Below are 16,624 nucleotides of genomic sequence, written 5' to 3'. Positions count from 1 at the left end.
CACATTCAAATAGTGAGCACTGCACACAAAATTAAGCCAATACCAGTCTACCCTGTTACAGGACTTAAATACACAAACAATGATTACAAACTGAACACAGATAAGTGAAATAAGACACAGTTGAAGCACACGGGGTAATCAACAAAGATGGGAAAACAGCAAACAACATTTTTTTAAATAAAACAGGAACTAAACGAAAAGTTTGAACACCAACATACAAATTCCTGGCTGGGTATGATAGACTGATAATGACCATATGGAGTGAAATGATGTGAAAGCTGTCATTGGCTTCTTTTTTTAAAAAAAAATAAAAAAAATTGCTATCAGCATCACACGTTTCCTCTCCTGTCTTCCTGCATACAGAATTCCCACAAATCCCAACCTTTCAGTGAGAAATAGAGTAAGCCTCTCTTAAGCCCTGCTCTGTGTGTACACAGTGATTATAAATGAGGCCCCAGGTCTTCACTCAGGCTTTTAGTTACTTTGGTCCTGACCAACCAACCGGACCTGTCACTGCTATTTCCACAATTAAAAGAAAACATAAAACCTTTCTGTTTTCTCAGCCAGTGCAAATGTTAGCCCTGCATTATTGGCGATACACCACAGTGGTCAATTTGTTTTTTTCTTAATACTCCCTGTACATCCCTGTTGTTCCATGTTTGTATTTTGTCTTTAATAAGCTAAAAAAAAAAAAAAAAAAAAAAAAAAAAATCCCTTCTCGATTTGAGTCGCACATGTGCAGTCGGGTCCGCCATAATTGGACAGTTACATATGGAAACTCCGCTTGGACAAAACTCATTATTCACCTGACTCAATCGCGATTTGTGAGAAATATGAATTTTTGAGTGCTTTCTTCATCTGATGACGAAAACTGACGTTAAAAAAGATGAACCAACAAGTAATAGGGTAACTTAAAAAAAAAATAAAATCACACAACTGTACATACTATCATTTTTGAAATACTTTTAGTAATTTTTAATTGTCATTATTATTATTATTATTGAAATCAAACATAACTTCCACAGCCACATCATCTGTTTTTGTCACAGCTAACCCTTTTGTCTTCTTCTTCCTGGGGCTTGCAGGGTCAGCCTGTTTTTGTGTAAATACATATTTATTACATTTTCTGCTTGCCTCTGATATTTTACACCATGACACACTATTAAGAACAAGCTGTATTATGTGAAATAATTCCAGAGTGAAGTTTTTTGTTGAACATACAAGTAAAGACCCTTAATTAATTAACCCTGCATTTTGATAATTTATCATATATTCTGTATATCTGTGGTAATTTTAAATTCAGAATTAATGCTTAAGGAGCATTCTAAAGTTATAGTTTATCTTGTTTTTTAAATGTAATTTAGTCAGCTGCAGCACTGTGATAAGAGTTATTTGTGTATTTTCCTCATGTTTTATGTTTATGTTAATCTAACAGAAGCAGTAGTGTTGTTGTAGCTACTACAGAGCTCCAGCAGAGGGAGTGTTGTTGTAGTCATAGACATATACGTATGTCTGTGGTTGTAGTTACTGCAGGGTTCCAGCAGAGGGAGTGTTGTTGTAGTTAGTCATTACCATGATAGACTGTATATCACACCAGCCACTCACTCAGATCAAGATATATTGATAAAGTTCATAAATATATTTTAAAAAAACACACAAAGAGAACTGCGCATGGGCGACTCACTCGCTCTCTCGTTTGGTCTGACTCACATCGGGTAACGATTTATGCGTGTGAAAAACGACTCTCAGATAGTGTATTACTACTTCTCTGGTTACATACAGATGTACAAACTTGTGTTGAACTTCTATTGTTTCTATATTTTGTGCGGAACTGTCCAATATGGCAGACTCGACTGCGCATGTGCGACTCATACCGGGTAATCCGTCGTCCTGTCTTCAGTACTTGTGCTGATGTAAAGACCGTGTTTCCCTAGACATATTATTATTATTAATAATAATATTGACCTATAGCTGATCAGAACAGAGGAGGGTATCATGACAATATAATTAAATATGAGGATGGAAGACACTCAGTGTTGCACTGAGAGAATGTGTGGAAGCTGCTCAGTCTCTATGGAGCAGCTGTGAATGTCAGGTTGTCAGCTTTCTAGTGTAGTGTGGAGCTGAGCTGATCTCTAAAACCAGAACAGCTCACAGAGATGATGAACAGCAGCAGTAAGGGAAAGATCAGGGACATTCTCATGTGATCATCTTGGTGTGGACTGAGGTGCAGATCCAGTGATCATCCTGATGCCTCACACTTTGACTCATCCTCCTTGATTTCCATGTGTGCTTGACTGACAATGAAGACATGACTGGTTGGTTTCTGCTTATAAAGAGGCAGCAAAACAACAAACACTGCAGTTATTGAAATATCAGCCTGGTGATGATGATGAACAATGGTGTCATAGATGACATTGTTTAATGGAAGTATGAAGAATACAATTAATTTCAACATATAGACACTGATAGCTCCTGTTGTTTTTGTAGACAAGCTGATTGGACACTTAATGTTTTGGTCTGATTAAAATTGTTTCATTTGTCATCCTCCCAATGTCACTGATGTTTACTCTTAAAGATATAATATGTTACTATGACAACAGAAAATAAATTGTAGTATTATGCAGCTAACTTTTGGCTAACTGTGCTGTAAATTGCTATAATTTATTATAATGCATATGAAATGTATGTTTTTTTCCATTTTATTTTCATCATTTTATTATATACTTATTTGTACATGTATGTTAGTCAAGTCTGACTGTATATTTTGCTGAATAAAGTTTATTTAAAAAAAGAAGCATGATCAGTGTACAAAATCCTCAGCAACCACATGAACATGAGTGATCTGATCTAATCTTATTTTGGTTTAAAGTTAAGTTGAATGAATGTTTCAGTGTCTAGAATGACGTGAAATTGTAAATGTATCTTAATATTTTAATACTGAAACACTTGGATCTTTTTTTCTGCCTGCATTTGTGCATGAAAGGTGCTGAAAATGCAAATAAAGTTTATTTAACACTGTGGAGAGCAAAACATTTTATTACTAACACTGGAATAGTTCAATTTGTATATTATTATACAGAAACTAACTGCTTTACAAAAACAAAATGATACAATATCACATGTATGTACAGTGTAGTAAATATACCATCTCAAATTGTACACAAAGTATTTACAATTGTCACACATACTGCATTAAAAACAAAACTCAGACTAATACTCTACAGACATTAGATTTTGCATAACATCAAATAAAACATGCCACATTTTGAGGTTTTTCATCTTTACAAACCCATGACTCTTTAAATTAGTGCAAGTCAACCACTTGTTTAAGAGGTTATGGATACATAATCCTTAATATTTCCATTCACACACAAGTCAAACTAAAACCTGGAAACGATGGCGATCTGGTTACACGGCGCTCGAAAAACACAAATCTTGCCTTCAGATTTTTCCTGGTTGTGTTTTGGTAAAGGTACACTCGCTGATTGTGTGATTTGGGCTTTGTGGACGATTATTTTTTCGAAGGAGATCAGGGAGTGTACCTTTTAAGAACAGTTAGACGGTGAAAAGTGGGGCGTAGAGACGATGAATTGATGTTCCTCTGGAATCTGATGCTGAAATAAACATGTACCTTTAACATAAGGACTCCAGCGGCCCTGACTTCACATCCTTCCTCAGTGGACCTCGGCTTGATTATCACTACATTTTAAGGATGCTTCATACTTCTTTGTACCGATCCGTCTCTGCTCCTCAAACATCCGCTGTGTTAGAAAATGTGACTTCAACAACTCAAAAGGTGATGAAGTTCCATGCTTAACTCTGAACTAGGGTTAGATCTATTTACATAGGAAGGAGGGATGATGGAGGAGTTTACCTACCAGTGTGATCTGGCTCTGTAGTAAATCATCAGTCAACAAAGCACACAACAGAACTGAGAGAACCTGGCATGCAACTGATTGACACATTTAGTCTGTTTGTGTTAATATGATCAGTGGGGGAAAGTCTCACTATGCTTTAAATGTTTGACTTAAACCAGCTTTCTTACATCTGAATATTTCTCTGAAATAGACAAACCCAAAAATCACTTTATGTGTGTGGAACTGTGAAATACTGGTTATGAACTTTCTTCCATCACTCTGTGTCAAACACTGTGAGATGGCTTCAAAGTTATCCTCATTAAAAGTGATCACATCTCTCTTCTCTATCACTTTTTTCATGTGTGACCATTTGGAACGAGTAGAAACACTTTAGCCTTCGTGTGTTTGAACTATTCTCTGTAGAGCCGAGTTACTTTAACATTTCTGACACTCTGAATGGAAGGTGGAGGTCAATCGTACAATTTTAACAAGCTACTCACTCCAACAATGATGCTGTGACCTTTTCAACAGTGGAGAACTCATTTTTTAAAATTTGGTCCTAATTCCCTTAATACAAGCAAATCTGTGACATGTCAATGATGAAGGGTGACAGCTGAAACATCATCCTCCCTGTTACTATTGAACTGTTACTATTGAACTCATTCTTCCCTTTATGTCATTCTTTGAGGCTGAATTATAAAATACTGTTTCTAAGGCTGTCTCTAATGAAAATGTCCCTTTCCACTGCATTCAGCAACGATCTGTTGTGTAATCATGTGTTAATTGAATGAACTGCATGGACAGAAGGAAATCATTTCCCCTCATGTTCAACTTAAATACAAGACAAAACATTAGTAGTGAACTGATTGACAAATGTATACAGACGGTACGATGAACACTTCAAATAGTAAGAAAAGATGTCAGACTTTCAGCAGCAGACATGTGGAGATGCTGTTCAGACAAAAATAAAGTCAGAGTTGCACAACAATACTCTTGCCATGCATAGATGTTAAGGCAGGATAGAGCTGAGCTGTGTACGGAGGCTGCTGGTAGAGTCCTGTTCTACACCTGCTCAACCAGAGCACACAGCTGCTGAACAGCTGCTGAACAGCTGCTGAACAGCTGCTGAACAGCTGCTTCACAGGCCCACACCACACAGCATGCACTTTTACTCATCTCACACCTTTTGTTGCTGTTACTGCTTACCATTTTCCAAAGTAAACCACAATGTTTAAGATTTATAAATGTGAATTTCTCTCCACCAGAGAGTGATTGGTTTCCATTCACTTCAGGACAAGATCAGAAACAGCCTGCAGGCAGCTGAACATTGCTTTTACTATCAGTTGTGTTATTGTGGAGCAATGTGAGATAAATTGAAACCAATGACTGCCTTATAGGCATGACAGCATGCTTTGGAAAAGCAGCCAGCAGTAAAGTGTGGTTTGTGATTTGTAGTAAATGAGCTCAAATTCAATGTTTGACCATTTTTTAAATGATTATGAAAGCAGACTATATTTTTCCCTCTTTGGTGCTGCTCCCACATCTGCTCTGAGAGTACAGATGTTCAACATCACACAGCTGACCCACAGTGTACTGAAGCTCTTTAAGGAAAAAAATCCACTTGTCACATTCACTCAGTCTAATATACACTGTAGTACATGACTGTAGCAGTGTTGTAATGATCTGCAGTCTACACAACTGACACACAAACCAACAACACAGTCAGTTAATGCTGCTGATTGGTCAGATTCAGAGTCTTTCAGTAGAGATCTTCATTTTGTTGATCAGTCTAAACTTAATGTACTAGTGTAAACATTGATTTGGAAACAGTAGCTTGCCTCTGAAGCTTTCATCACTTGCATCTGACTGTTTAACAGCAGATGAAGCACAGTTTGCTCATGGATGATGAAAGACTGAAAGCTCCAGTGAAAAGCCAATAATAGGGCTTTGAGTTAAGCTCACATAGGATCACATGGCTGTATTTGAGACATGTGGCTGATTTTGTTCAATAAACACATTTAAAAAGGAGTTTCTACTCAGCAACATAATACAGAGCCATCAGCTTTGGTTAGTGTTCCAGAAAGAAGCTTGTGTGTCACTGTCTTTTTCAGGGTGGATTTTTCCTTTAAAAAGCAACAGAACAAACTCCTGATGTTACTGGGTTGCAGGTCCAGCTCAGACTGTAGAGGTGAAATAAATGAAGGTGTAGGGGTGTGTGTGTGTGTGTGTGTGTGTGTGTGTGTGTGTGTGTGTGTGTGTGTGTGTGTGTGTATGGCATCAGAAATCACACTGTCCACTGCCTCTTTTCTATTCAAATGGTCATTAGAGGTAATCAATAAGAGCTAAATCTCCATGTTCACAGGCAACTAAAGAGTTGGCATCATATTGCACCGAGCTAACATGGTGATGTGTTTTCCCTGTTCCATGTACAAAGAAAATCTGTGGTTGACAAAGGAGTTTGAGAGTTGAGGATTATTGCCTATTACACAATTTTCCTTGTCACTGTGTAAACAAATTAAAAATGCTATGCTGCTGAAAACACAGTTCATACTAAAAATAACAACAACAACAACAACAACAACAAAAAAAAGCAAAATAAAAGCGAAACGGACAAAAAAAAGCAGGAAAAAAAAGCATGGGAGCTATTTACACAGTTGCGCTTTCCCCTAGTGTTTTGCAATCTTCATGATCATACATTGAAAGTGTTTGAAAAGAAGATTTTTTTTTTTTTGGAAAGTGTTTTGAAAAGAAGAATATTTGTGTAGCACTATCTAGCTGTACAGGATAAATACTTTCAGGCAACAGGGTATATGGATGATTGTATATTTGACGATCATTGGAGGCCGGTCGTGACGCAGCTCATGTGAACTGGTGGTGATATGGACGGCACGCCTCCATAATTAGTACCTGTTCTTTGTCCCCAGCAAGGTTTGACTTTTACTTTACAAATTGTACACATTGAAAAACCCTGACAAAGGCACACCATGGAGAAAACGTCAACATCTAAATTAGCACTAAGGACTAGTTATACATAATCTGTCTATGTAAAATATGTACAGGACTGGGGGGGGGAGAGGTGAACTCAGGTGTCCGAGCAGGTCCAGAGTGACGGTTAGGTCTCACAGATCCACCCCCTCTCCTCCCCCTTCCCCTCCCCCTGCCCCCCGCTGTCATTTGGTCCATCTTGATGACTGAGGGGAGGCTGCACACAGTAGTGTTTATGAACCTGCTGTTTCTATTTCAGCTTCAGCGTGAAGTCTGGATCCTTCATCCCACAGTCCAAAGACCATGTCCACACTCTACCTTCATGTCCAGACTGTCTGACTGGATTTTCCTCATCAGCCTCTGAGGTTTTTCTCCTACCGTTTCACACGTGTGAAGGCTTCCTGGCTGCAGGGCAACAGGAACACTATGAAGAGCTTAAATGATCTATTCCAGAAATGATTGGACAGAAGCTCGCCCTCCACCACACACTGTCCCCCCAAAATGAAAGATTTAAAAAAATCTCAAGCAGCACAGAATTCAAGTTTGCCTTTGCTAATATTCCCCCTTAATGCTAAACACAAAAAAACACTTGTTCTCCTGCTGATGAAGAAGGAGGAGGAAATAAAAAGAGTAAAAAGTGGAGTAAAAAGTGGAGTGCAGCATGAGGCCTGGCTGGCTGGCAGGCTGGGGGAGGGAGGGTGGAGAGGAGGAGGAAGAGGAGGAGAGTGGGAGGTTGGGGGGGCTGTTCTCTGGTTGATCAGACGATCTTCTTGATGCTGGGTCTCTTGAAGCTGCCGGCGCTGCGCTGCTTCTGGACCTGACTGGCTGAACCGTGGCGAGTCCGACCACCGCTGGACAGAGCTGAGCTGGGGGAGAGCTGAACGTTCTCCTTATCCACACCTGGAGGAACAACAGAGAGGAACAACAGGGAGGACAAGTGTCTACATCACTCACTTCAACAAGACATGTGACATATCTAACAACAGGGGTCGCTGTAGTACAAAGCAGCTGTCCTCACTATGTGAAACATTCAGTTTCTGCTGACAAACTGACTGATTGTTGAAACATGTTCAGTGTTTCCTCTATGTACATTCTCAGCGCTGCTGCAAAAATTAGTGTGCTTTAAGTAACCTGACGCTTTTGGCTTTGGTGTAGGCTTCATAACACAACCTGCTCCTCCCTTCATACGCTACTGAAGTAGGGGGAGGATAAAAGTAGACAACCCGACTCTCCTGCATATTCATAGCGGCTCCTTGACGCCCGCAAATGAGACACAATCTCCCGGAATCTGGAGCGACCAAGCAACAGCACGCACTAGAGTGACTGAGCATGTGCACAAAAAAGGATGGGTTTTCTATGGCTTTTGTGCGTCATATCAATGATATAATGTCACTGTGTGGATCATTAACCTTGTTGCAGTGTGCTCCCTGGTTATAGTTAGTGATTATCAGCTTCTACGTGCTCAGATCTCACAGTCAACAGTAGGAGAGCAGCAGGGGAATCTAGCACACATAATTTATATGGAAGCCTAATGATGGAAAAAGTAAAACTGGTTACTACAAAAATAAACCATTATTATTTTTATCTTTTATTTACAGAAAATACGTCTTTTTGTGTAGCATACATATGTATGTTATTTTGTTAAAGCTATCAGACATTAACATTTAGTTGTTTTGTTTAAATCTTTATTTATCTTTAAGCAGCAACATGTTGTTTGAGCACTTTTTTGCATTGTCATTTGAAATCATATTTTTGTTTTTGAATGAAGGGGTGGAAATGTAAAATATATATATTTTAATCATGTGAGGTCAGAGGTCACACAGAATCTGAACAGTACACTTTCAGACATGCTCCTCTATAAATCACACTTGATGGCAATTGTTCACATTGTCTCATGTTTCCTGTATCTGACTCTTTACTTGGACTTTATAACACAGGCAGCAGAATTTGCTCTGTAATAACAATAAATAATGAAATTGATTAAGTTCTATGAATTGTGGATCACAGCCAGTGTGTTGATATGAAGCAGTACTGGTCCTGGGCATGTGTGTGATAGATAACATCCAATGTTAAGCTCTACCTCTGTCTGTAAGGAAGAATAAAAACAACTATTCTTCATTTCTGTCCTAACGGTTCTCACACACTGCTGCTCGCTCTCTAGCTGCCATGTAAAAGACTGAAGCAATGTTATATCTGCCATGTGTGAAGAGGGCTTCAATGGCAGAGGCAGAGGCAGAGGCAGAGACAGAGAGGCTTCACCAGGACAAATAGGGACTAAAATAATGAGGGCCTGCAGAATCCTATTAAACTGAGTGTAGTGAAGAGGTCAACTCAGCACAGACAGGCTGCTTCCATCACGTCTTGTTGTTGTCCTGTTCAAAATGATCACTTCCCTTTCCACAGCTGTCTCCAACTCTGTCAGAGTCACTTCTCTTCTTATCAAATCATCATTCAGCTGCCAAACTACAATAAGACTCAGCTGTGCAACCCTAACCCTAACCCTGATCAATGAAGTAAAGTGCACAGTGCTGGTGTGTGTGTGTGTGTTATCCAGACCTGGTGAGTGCTGTGAAGTGGCCAGTGAGGTCATGGAGTTGGACAGGTTGAGGTTGGCAGTGATGCTGAGTTGGCTCTGGCTGGTGGGGGGGTAGGGGGAGGTGGGTGTCCTCAGCTGCTCCTCCCCTCGCTCCTCGTCGGCCGCTGGCAGGTAGCTGTCGATCAACGCTTCCAGGAACTTGACGATCAGCTCGGCGTAGTCCGGTATCTGGGTTTGCTGCGGGAGATAATGTAGAGTTCATCTTTTGCAATTAAATGTGTAAGATACGATAAGATCAGATATTCCCTTATTAGTCCTACAGTGGGGAAATGTACATTATTGCAGCAGAAAGTGGACAGCAAAATAAAATTACACAAACAATACAACAAACATTAGTATAGTAGTACTATACTAATGTTTGTTATTTATTTTTATTATTTTATTTTTTTCCCCCACGTGGTTATTGGTATGGGTTTTTTTTGTTGTTTTGATGTTTGTGAAGAAATAATTTATGCCTTGTTTCTGTTTATTAATCTTAAAAGTAATAAAAAATAAGTAGAGGAGTAAAAAAGTATAGTAAAAATATAGTGACATTACAGTATGTATGTATGTATGTATGTAATAGTGTCTAATGATAATATACCTGAGTTGATACTGTCATTGCACAGACTTTAAGTGAAAACACACACGCGCGCATGCATGCGCACACACACACACACAGCACAGTCAATCTGCATACAGAGAACACTATAATCATCCTGGAGCTGTCTACTCTGAATCGACAAGAATCTAAAAGATCCAGTATTAATAGACTGATCTGCAGCTTCTCTACCACTGCTCTGTGTGTGTGTGTGTGTGTGTGTGTGTGTGTGTGTGTGTACTCGTGTGGGGGGGGGGGGGGACACTTCATATATCACCACACCAATTGGCAGACCGGTTTCAGAGCTGTTGTGTAATTGCTTAGTAAGCTGAATTTCTCCTGCGCGGCAGCCGAGGGCACCTCAGGAAAAATGAAAGTATGAGAAGAGGAAAGAATCATTCATACCTTAGAGAAGGGTCCGGCAAACCTCCAGAGTCCATTAAAGCCAAAGCCTGTGAAATGAGAGAGATGGAGAGGGAGGGAGGGGAGAGAGAGAGGGGGGGGGCATATGTGAGGACATAGAGGCAGGGTTAATATGGCTCCTTACAAAAACATGGAACTGTTGTGCTTCTCAGTTCATCATTTCTACACAGCGGGGACATTTAGGACGCTTTTATTTTGAAGCAATAGATAATAGTAAACATGTGCAGTGATATGCATGAGGACAGCAGTAGGACACAGCATAGAATATGGCTTTCTATAGTCATTACTTTGTAAGTAGGAGGGCTGGTACTGTGGGGGCGACTCCTCGTGGTACACCACACTCTGGACGATGCCATGGACTGGGTTCAGGAGGTTGGTGTCCTGGCACATGGACAGCACAGTGTTGATCTTGGAGTCTAACAGGTTGTGGCTGAGGGACACACACACACACACACACACACACACACACACACACACACACACACACACACACACACACACACACACACACACACACACACACACACACACACACACACACACACACACACACACACACACACACACACACACACACACACACACACACAATTTAGTATGGTTGGGGACAACTCTAACTTGTAACTAACAGATATGAAACTGGTTTTCTATGTTTAAACATGATGACCAAACCATGACAGCCTGCTGACCTTTATGTGTGTATTGTTAGTGTGTGTAAGCGGTGCTCTGTGTATGTGCTGTGGCTTTACTTCTGTATCTATTGTGAAATCACAAGTATTTTTACATTTTGACTTTTCAGCTGGTAGTTACACTTGTGGGGTTTCTTCACCTTGAAGTTGGGGCAGCACCCACAGCAGCCACACAAAGTTTCAAAAGCACAATGAGAAACATAAAGTGGGTGGGAAAAGCCACTGGAGGACATCGGGAGCACTGGGACAATTCCTGCTGACCTGATAGTCATTCTGGCCTGACTTGAACTGTCGACTTCACCAGCAATAATATAGTGAGCAAGAATGAGTTGCTGGATGCCCGGACCAATCAAATCCTGTCTCTGCTGCAGGGAGGGTTTAGTTCCGCCCCTCTGAGACAGAGGAGAGGAGCAGCTAACGTTAGCCTCTGCTGCTGTTTGCTGTCACTTCTTGTTGTGTTGTTCTCCTTTCCTCTCATAGAGTTTGTTCAATACAGGAATACTACTACTTTATTCCTCCTCTCTGTTCAATACAGGAATACTACTACTTTATTCCTCCTCACTGTTCAATACAGGAATACTACTACTTTATTCCTCCTCACTGTTCATTACAGGAATACTACTACTTTATTCCTCCTCACTGTTCATTACAGGAATACTACTACTTTATTCCTCCTCACTGTTCAATGCAGGAATACAACTACTTTATTCCTCCTCACTGTTCAATGCAGGAATACTACTACTTTATTCCTCCTCACTGTTCAATGCAGGAATACTACTACTTTATTCCTCCTCACTGTTCAATGCAGGAATACTACTACTTTATTCCTCCTCACTGTTCAATGCAGGAATACTACTACTTTATTCCTCCTCACTGTTCAATGCAGGAATACTACTACTTTATTCCTCCTCTCTGTTCAATGCAGGAATACTACTACTTTATTCCTCCTCACTGTTCAATGCAGGAATACTACTACTTTATTCCTCCTCTCTGTTCAATGCAGGAATACTACTACTTTATTCCTCCTCTCTGTTCAATGCAGGAATACTACTACTTTATTCCTCCTCTCTGTTCAATGCAGGAATACTACTACTTTATTCCTCCTCACTGTTCAATGCAGGAATACTACTACGTCAGATATCACTTGATATGACTAACTCACACTGATGAAGCTCAATAGAAGCTGATCATCTACTTTTAAAAGACTGTGTGAACACACTGTGGAGTTTGTCCTCCATCACTTTACATTGAAAGCACATTTGAAGATCTTTTAATAGTCAGTATGAACAGGAGGAATGATTACAGAGAGGAAAACCTCTTTACTGTTCATATGAACACCTGGCTGTTGCTTTAAGACACACATGAAACATTTTTGAATCTATGTCCCAAAGTTTATAATCAGATGTGATCATATACATGTGATATATTCTTGCACTTCACAGTTTACAGTCATCCACTCTTATATCAGACTCTGGACAGAGCTCTGTTAACTACTTACACAACAGGGAAAACCTTTGGGAAGACAACACTGGCTTCAGCCAAGTACTCGTACAGGATCCGCTGGTCAAAGTCATCAGTGGTATATTTAACCTGGGTGGCCTGGAACATTAGAGCAGCATAGCATCAACAAACGACCATGAGTTCCAGTTTCATCCTGAACATTCATGTTCTGACTGGATTTGTTGTGTGCTTCCTTACCAGCACAGTGAGCAGAAGAGCCTGGATCTTTGGGTCAGTCAGAACCTCCTCATCCAGCAGAACATTGGACTCTGACACAGAAACTTTACGAAGGTGAGAGTTTCCGATTCTTTGCGTCTCTGTAATTATGACATGATATAAAAAGATTTCATCAAGAACCTGTACCATGTTGAAGAAAATGCCCGGACTGCAGCCTGACCTGAACTCTCACCTATCTCATAGTCATTCTCTGCAACACGCCTCATCTTGGGAGGGGTGGTCATGCCCGACTCCATCTCTGGTCTCTTTGGTGCTTTGGAGTCCGATATGAGATGGTCAAAGCTTTTCCTGGTGCCTGAGACACACACACACACACACACAATGTAAACATTCATTTACACTGTCTGCATGAATGTCTCTCCAGAGAACAGTTAGACATGTGAAGGATAAGTCATACCCAGGAGCTTCTTGGTGGTGGCCTGTGAGGGCTGACCCATGTCCAGGCTCATGGACTTGCGTGTACGTGGGCTGATCTGGCCCACTGTGGGGTAGTGATGGGCTGAAAGGTATCGTTCTGAAACCTGAGGTGATGTCCACGGCTGAGTCTCCCGCAGAGTTCTGTGGAGGGGAAGGTGAACAGACAGTCAGGTGACAGATGACATCTGGACAATATTAGCATGTTTATAGATTATGAATTGTTCAGGTGAAGGCAGTGTTTGTGGAAAGACTCCACTATTAAAGCAGAATATTTTCATACATCTTAAAAAGGACAGGGAGATAAAAATGAAGGTAGTTCACTATATGAACAATTTGGTTTCATTTCATTTTTGGCACAGTCAGCCCTCTGTCCTCCAGCAGCAGTTACAGAATAGATCACTTGAATCTATCATCTTCCTCTACAGACAGGAGAACAGATAACTGCAGTGATTTGTGCTGGATGTTATTAGGATGGAGCAGCTATGGAAGTGTATCAATCACTTAAAGCTTTACTCCACTCAAAAGATTTGAGCGCACATCAGGCTGCCGATCAAGTTTGTAAATTAACTTCATTAGCTTCACACAGACCAGTAAACAAATCCAATAAATGGGGAACAGTGAGGTCAGGATTATGACGTAGTGGGAAACACTTCTGAGAAAAACAAACTCTAAGCTGATTGTAAGAACATTACAGCTGATGGCTTATGTGAAGGGTTCAATTCTAAGAACAAACAGAGACACACCCTGTTACACCACAGGCACTGGTTGACATCACACACTACCTACTGTACACTCCACCCTGAAATGATCAAACCTAACTTCATAAACAAAGTAAAGGGTGTTCACTGAAGCCAGCATGCTCATCAGGCTGCAGATACATCTTTGGTTTTGTACTCTGTTCATCAGCTCACCTGCAGCTGGGATCAGTGATGTGACTGGAGTAGGTTTCCATGGGAACGGGGTCCATGGAGAGGTCAGAAATCAGTAGCGACTTCCTGTGTTTGAGGCTACAACGACTACGGACCTCCTCAGATACAGTCAGCAGTGCTGCACACAACAACAACAAAATAATGATGAGGTCACATGCAGTAATGCTGAGCCACAAAAAAACCCCAGTACCACCTACTGTAGAAGTAGAGCTGGGTGATATGGGCAGAATCAAACATCACAATATTTTTGACCAAATACCTCAATATCCATATTTTGACAATATTATAAGGATGACTATTGGTGCTTTCACAAAATATTAACACAATGAGATTTTTGATCAATAATCATCAGTAATATGGATATAATGACTTAGTGGAAAAAGCAGATAATAGTGAAATACTGAAATTACATTTTTACTGTAATGCAAAGACAACACTTATTCCATATCACCGTATTCAAAATCTAAGATAATATATACAGTATAAGATATCACAATATCGATATAATATTGATTTATTACCCAACACCACCTAAAAGCTACATACTGATGGAAAATACGGACTGTCAGCTACAAGAAACAATTAGATGCTGACTTCTACCAAAGGAGAAAAACACATCAATCTTTGGTCAAGAATTGCATACCATTATATTAAATAGACTCTTAATTGTGATGACATGTTCTTCATTGGATCATGTGATCATGGTCAGAGTCTAATGGTTGGTGTTCAGTCAGGCTTAAGCAATCCTTTGTACATCAGTCGATCCTTGCTAAATACTTAATTTAACTTGTCTGACAATAAAGTATCATCATCGTCACAACATCATGTTAGGCTGACATGTGTAAATGTGGATATCAATGTAAAACAACAGTGGGTGTTACGTACCAGCCAGATAGGCCACACTCTGGGTGTTCACCTCAAACTTGTCACATTTCAGATGCTTGCTGATGAGAGCCAGCAGTGTGTGCAGAATTCTCACTGTCCGTGCTACCGTGGTGGCTGATGGGTGTCTGTAGCCTGGAGACATAAAGACATGACAGTCTGAGTGATACAGTCTGACAGTCAGGGGCAACAAACACATCCACATGTTTAAAAAGCAGCTTTATTCTGGACAGTTACCTCTATAACAAGCTCTAATGCTGAGCCAGGAGCAACTGTACTCTGACAAAACACTAATATTACATCAGTGATGCTCGCTGTCACTGAGACCACAGCTGACTTTGACTTCCTTCCTCAAACACTACAGTTAAAGTGAACCAAAAGTGCTCAGCTCAGCCTGGGATGACCAATGGACTGCTAAATGACCACTGAGAGCACTGATGGTCATTATTCCTTCTCTGTATACACCATGTGATTTATATGAAGATGTGCACCCAGTCATCCTGTTGGCTTTACCTTTGAGTAGGTGGCCCACCAGCGCAAAGTTGAAGTTGGCGCTGAAGTTGAGTCCCACAAAGTGATCCATCTGCTTACAGTGCCACTCTAAAGGACGTCTGATCTCCATGAACACCTCCTCTGGACTCTGGAGGAGCAGGTGTAGTAAAACCAAGTATGGAGAAGAAGAGAAAAAAAGAGATTAGGAAGTGATCATGTGATTAGTAATGCTGAGGCCTCTTCATGTCAGAAACAAGAGTTGAGTCATTTAACCCGAAGTGTAAATATAAAGCCGCTTCTGAGAAAACTGGTTCTGTGAATTGTAGATTATTGATAAATGTATTATCTATGCATGAACACAGCTGAATCATGCCGGTGTAGAGAGTCAGGGGGATTGTAGACAGACAATGGAGAGACACATTTAATGCATTTATTTCATTACATTCAAGTAAATGTGCAGCGTTTTGAAGTTGAAATGAAATGAATGAAACTGGGAGATTCTTTGTTAGTTTTCTTTTACTGAAAAAATACACGTTCAGTCATCCATGCACATATGCATCTGTATCAATACTGCATTATATTTGTGCTCACATGCACCACAAACCATCTCTAAATGCAGTCACAGTCTACATGCCTGAGGCTACATTCAGATGTGCATCTAGAGCTGGTCACTTACTGCTCACTAAACCAAATAAGAGCTGTGAGACTTTTAGTTCATACAACATAAAGCTGTGGAGCTGTATGAGCAGAAGAGATGTTGTGCTTTCTGTAGTATATAGCATGTGTTTTACCTTATCATTGAAGACACGCATTGTGTCCAGAGTGTGGAGGTTCTGCTCCAGCAGGGCGGTCCCAGCAGAGTACAGGTTGACTTCATCCAGCTGCAGCACAGCTACTGCCACCCAGAACAGAGCTTTGTGCATGGGAGACTCCTGCAAGCAGAATACACAGTGTGACTGGTAGAAAGCAGCAGTGTAGATCATTCAGAACTTCTCAGTCTTCCTGAAAATAACAACCCACCTTGGAGATCATGC

The 16,624-nt window shown here is 40.5% G+C and overlaps 1 protein-coding gene across 3 annotated transcripts in view; it reads right to left on the bottom strand.

The window, feature by feature from the left end:
* Positions 1–7,483: 7,483 nt before the first annotated feature.
* Positions 7,484–16,624, bottom strand: part of nf1a (neurofibromin 1a) — a 93,730-nt gene continuing 84,589 nt past the window's right edge. For all 3 annotated transcript variants that reach the window (XM_053321333.1, XM_053321335.1, XM_053321334.1), the window contains 12 exons: positions 16,382–16,522; positions 15,612–15,738; positions 15,102–15,233; positions 14,199–14,334; positions 13,268–13,428; positions 13,043–13,165; positions 12,832–12,950; positions 12,632–12,732; positions 10,732–10,874; positions 10,427–10,473; positions 9,402–9,618; positions 7,484–7,745 (listed from right to left, as the gene is read on the bottom strand). In XM_053321333.1, coding sequence (XP_053177308.1) covers positions 7,603–7,745; positions 9,402–9,618; positions 10,427–10,473; positions 10,732–10,874; positions 12,632–12,732; positions 12,832–12,950; positions 13,043–13,165; positions 13,268–13,428; positions 14,199–14,334; positions 15,102–15,233; positions 15,612–15,738; positions 16,382–16,522 — 1,590 coding nt within the window. In that variant the 3' untranslated portion in view covers positions 7,484–7,602. The remainder of the gene's footprint in view (positions 7,746–9,401; positions 9,619–10,426; positions 10,474–10,731; positions 10,875–12,631; positions 12,733–12,831; positions 12,951–13,042; positions 13,166–13,267; positions 13,429–14,198; positions 14,335–15,101; positions 15,234–15,611; positions 15,739–16,381; positions 16,523–16,624) is intronic.

The sequence above is a fragment of the Scomber japonicus genome, chromosome 6 (genome assembly GCF_027409825.1).
Source record: "Scomber japonicus isolate fScoJap1 chromosome 6, fScoJap1.pri, whole genome shotgun sequence".
Classification (NCBI taxonomy): Eukaryota; Metazoa; Chordata; class Actinopteri; order Scombriformes; family Scombridae; genus Scomber; species Scomber japonicus.
Note: the sequence above shows the minus strand (reverse complement) of the source record. Positions and strands in the feature narration are given on the sequence as shown.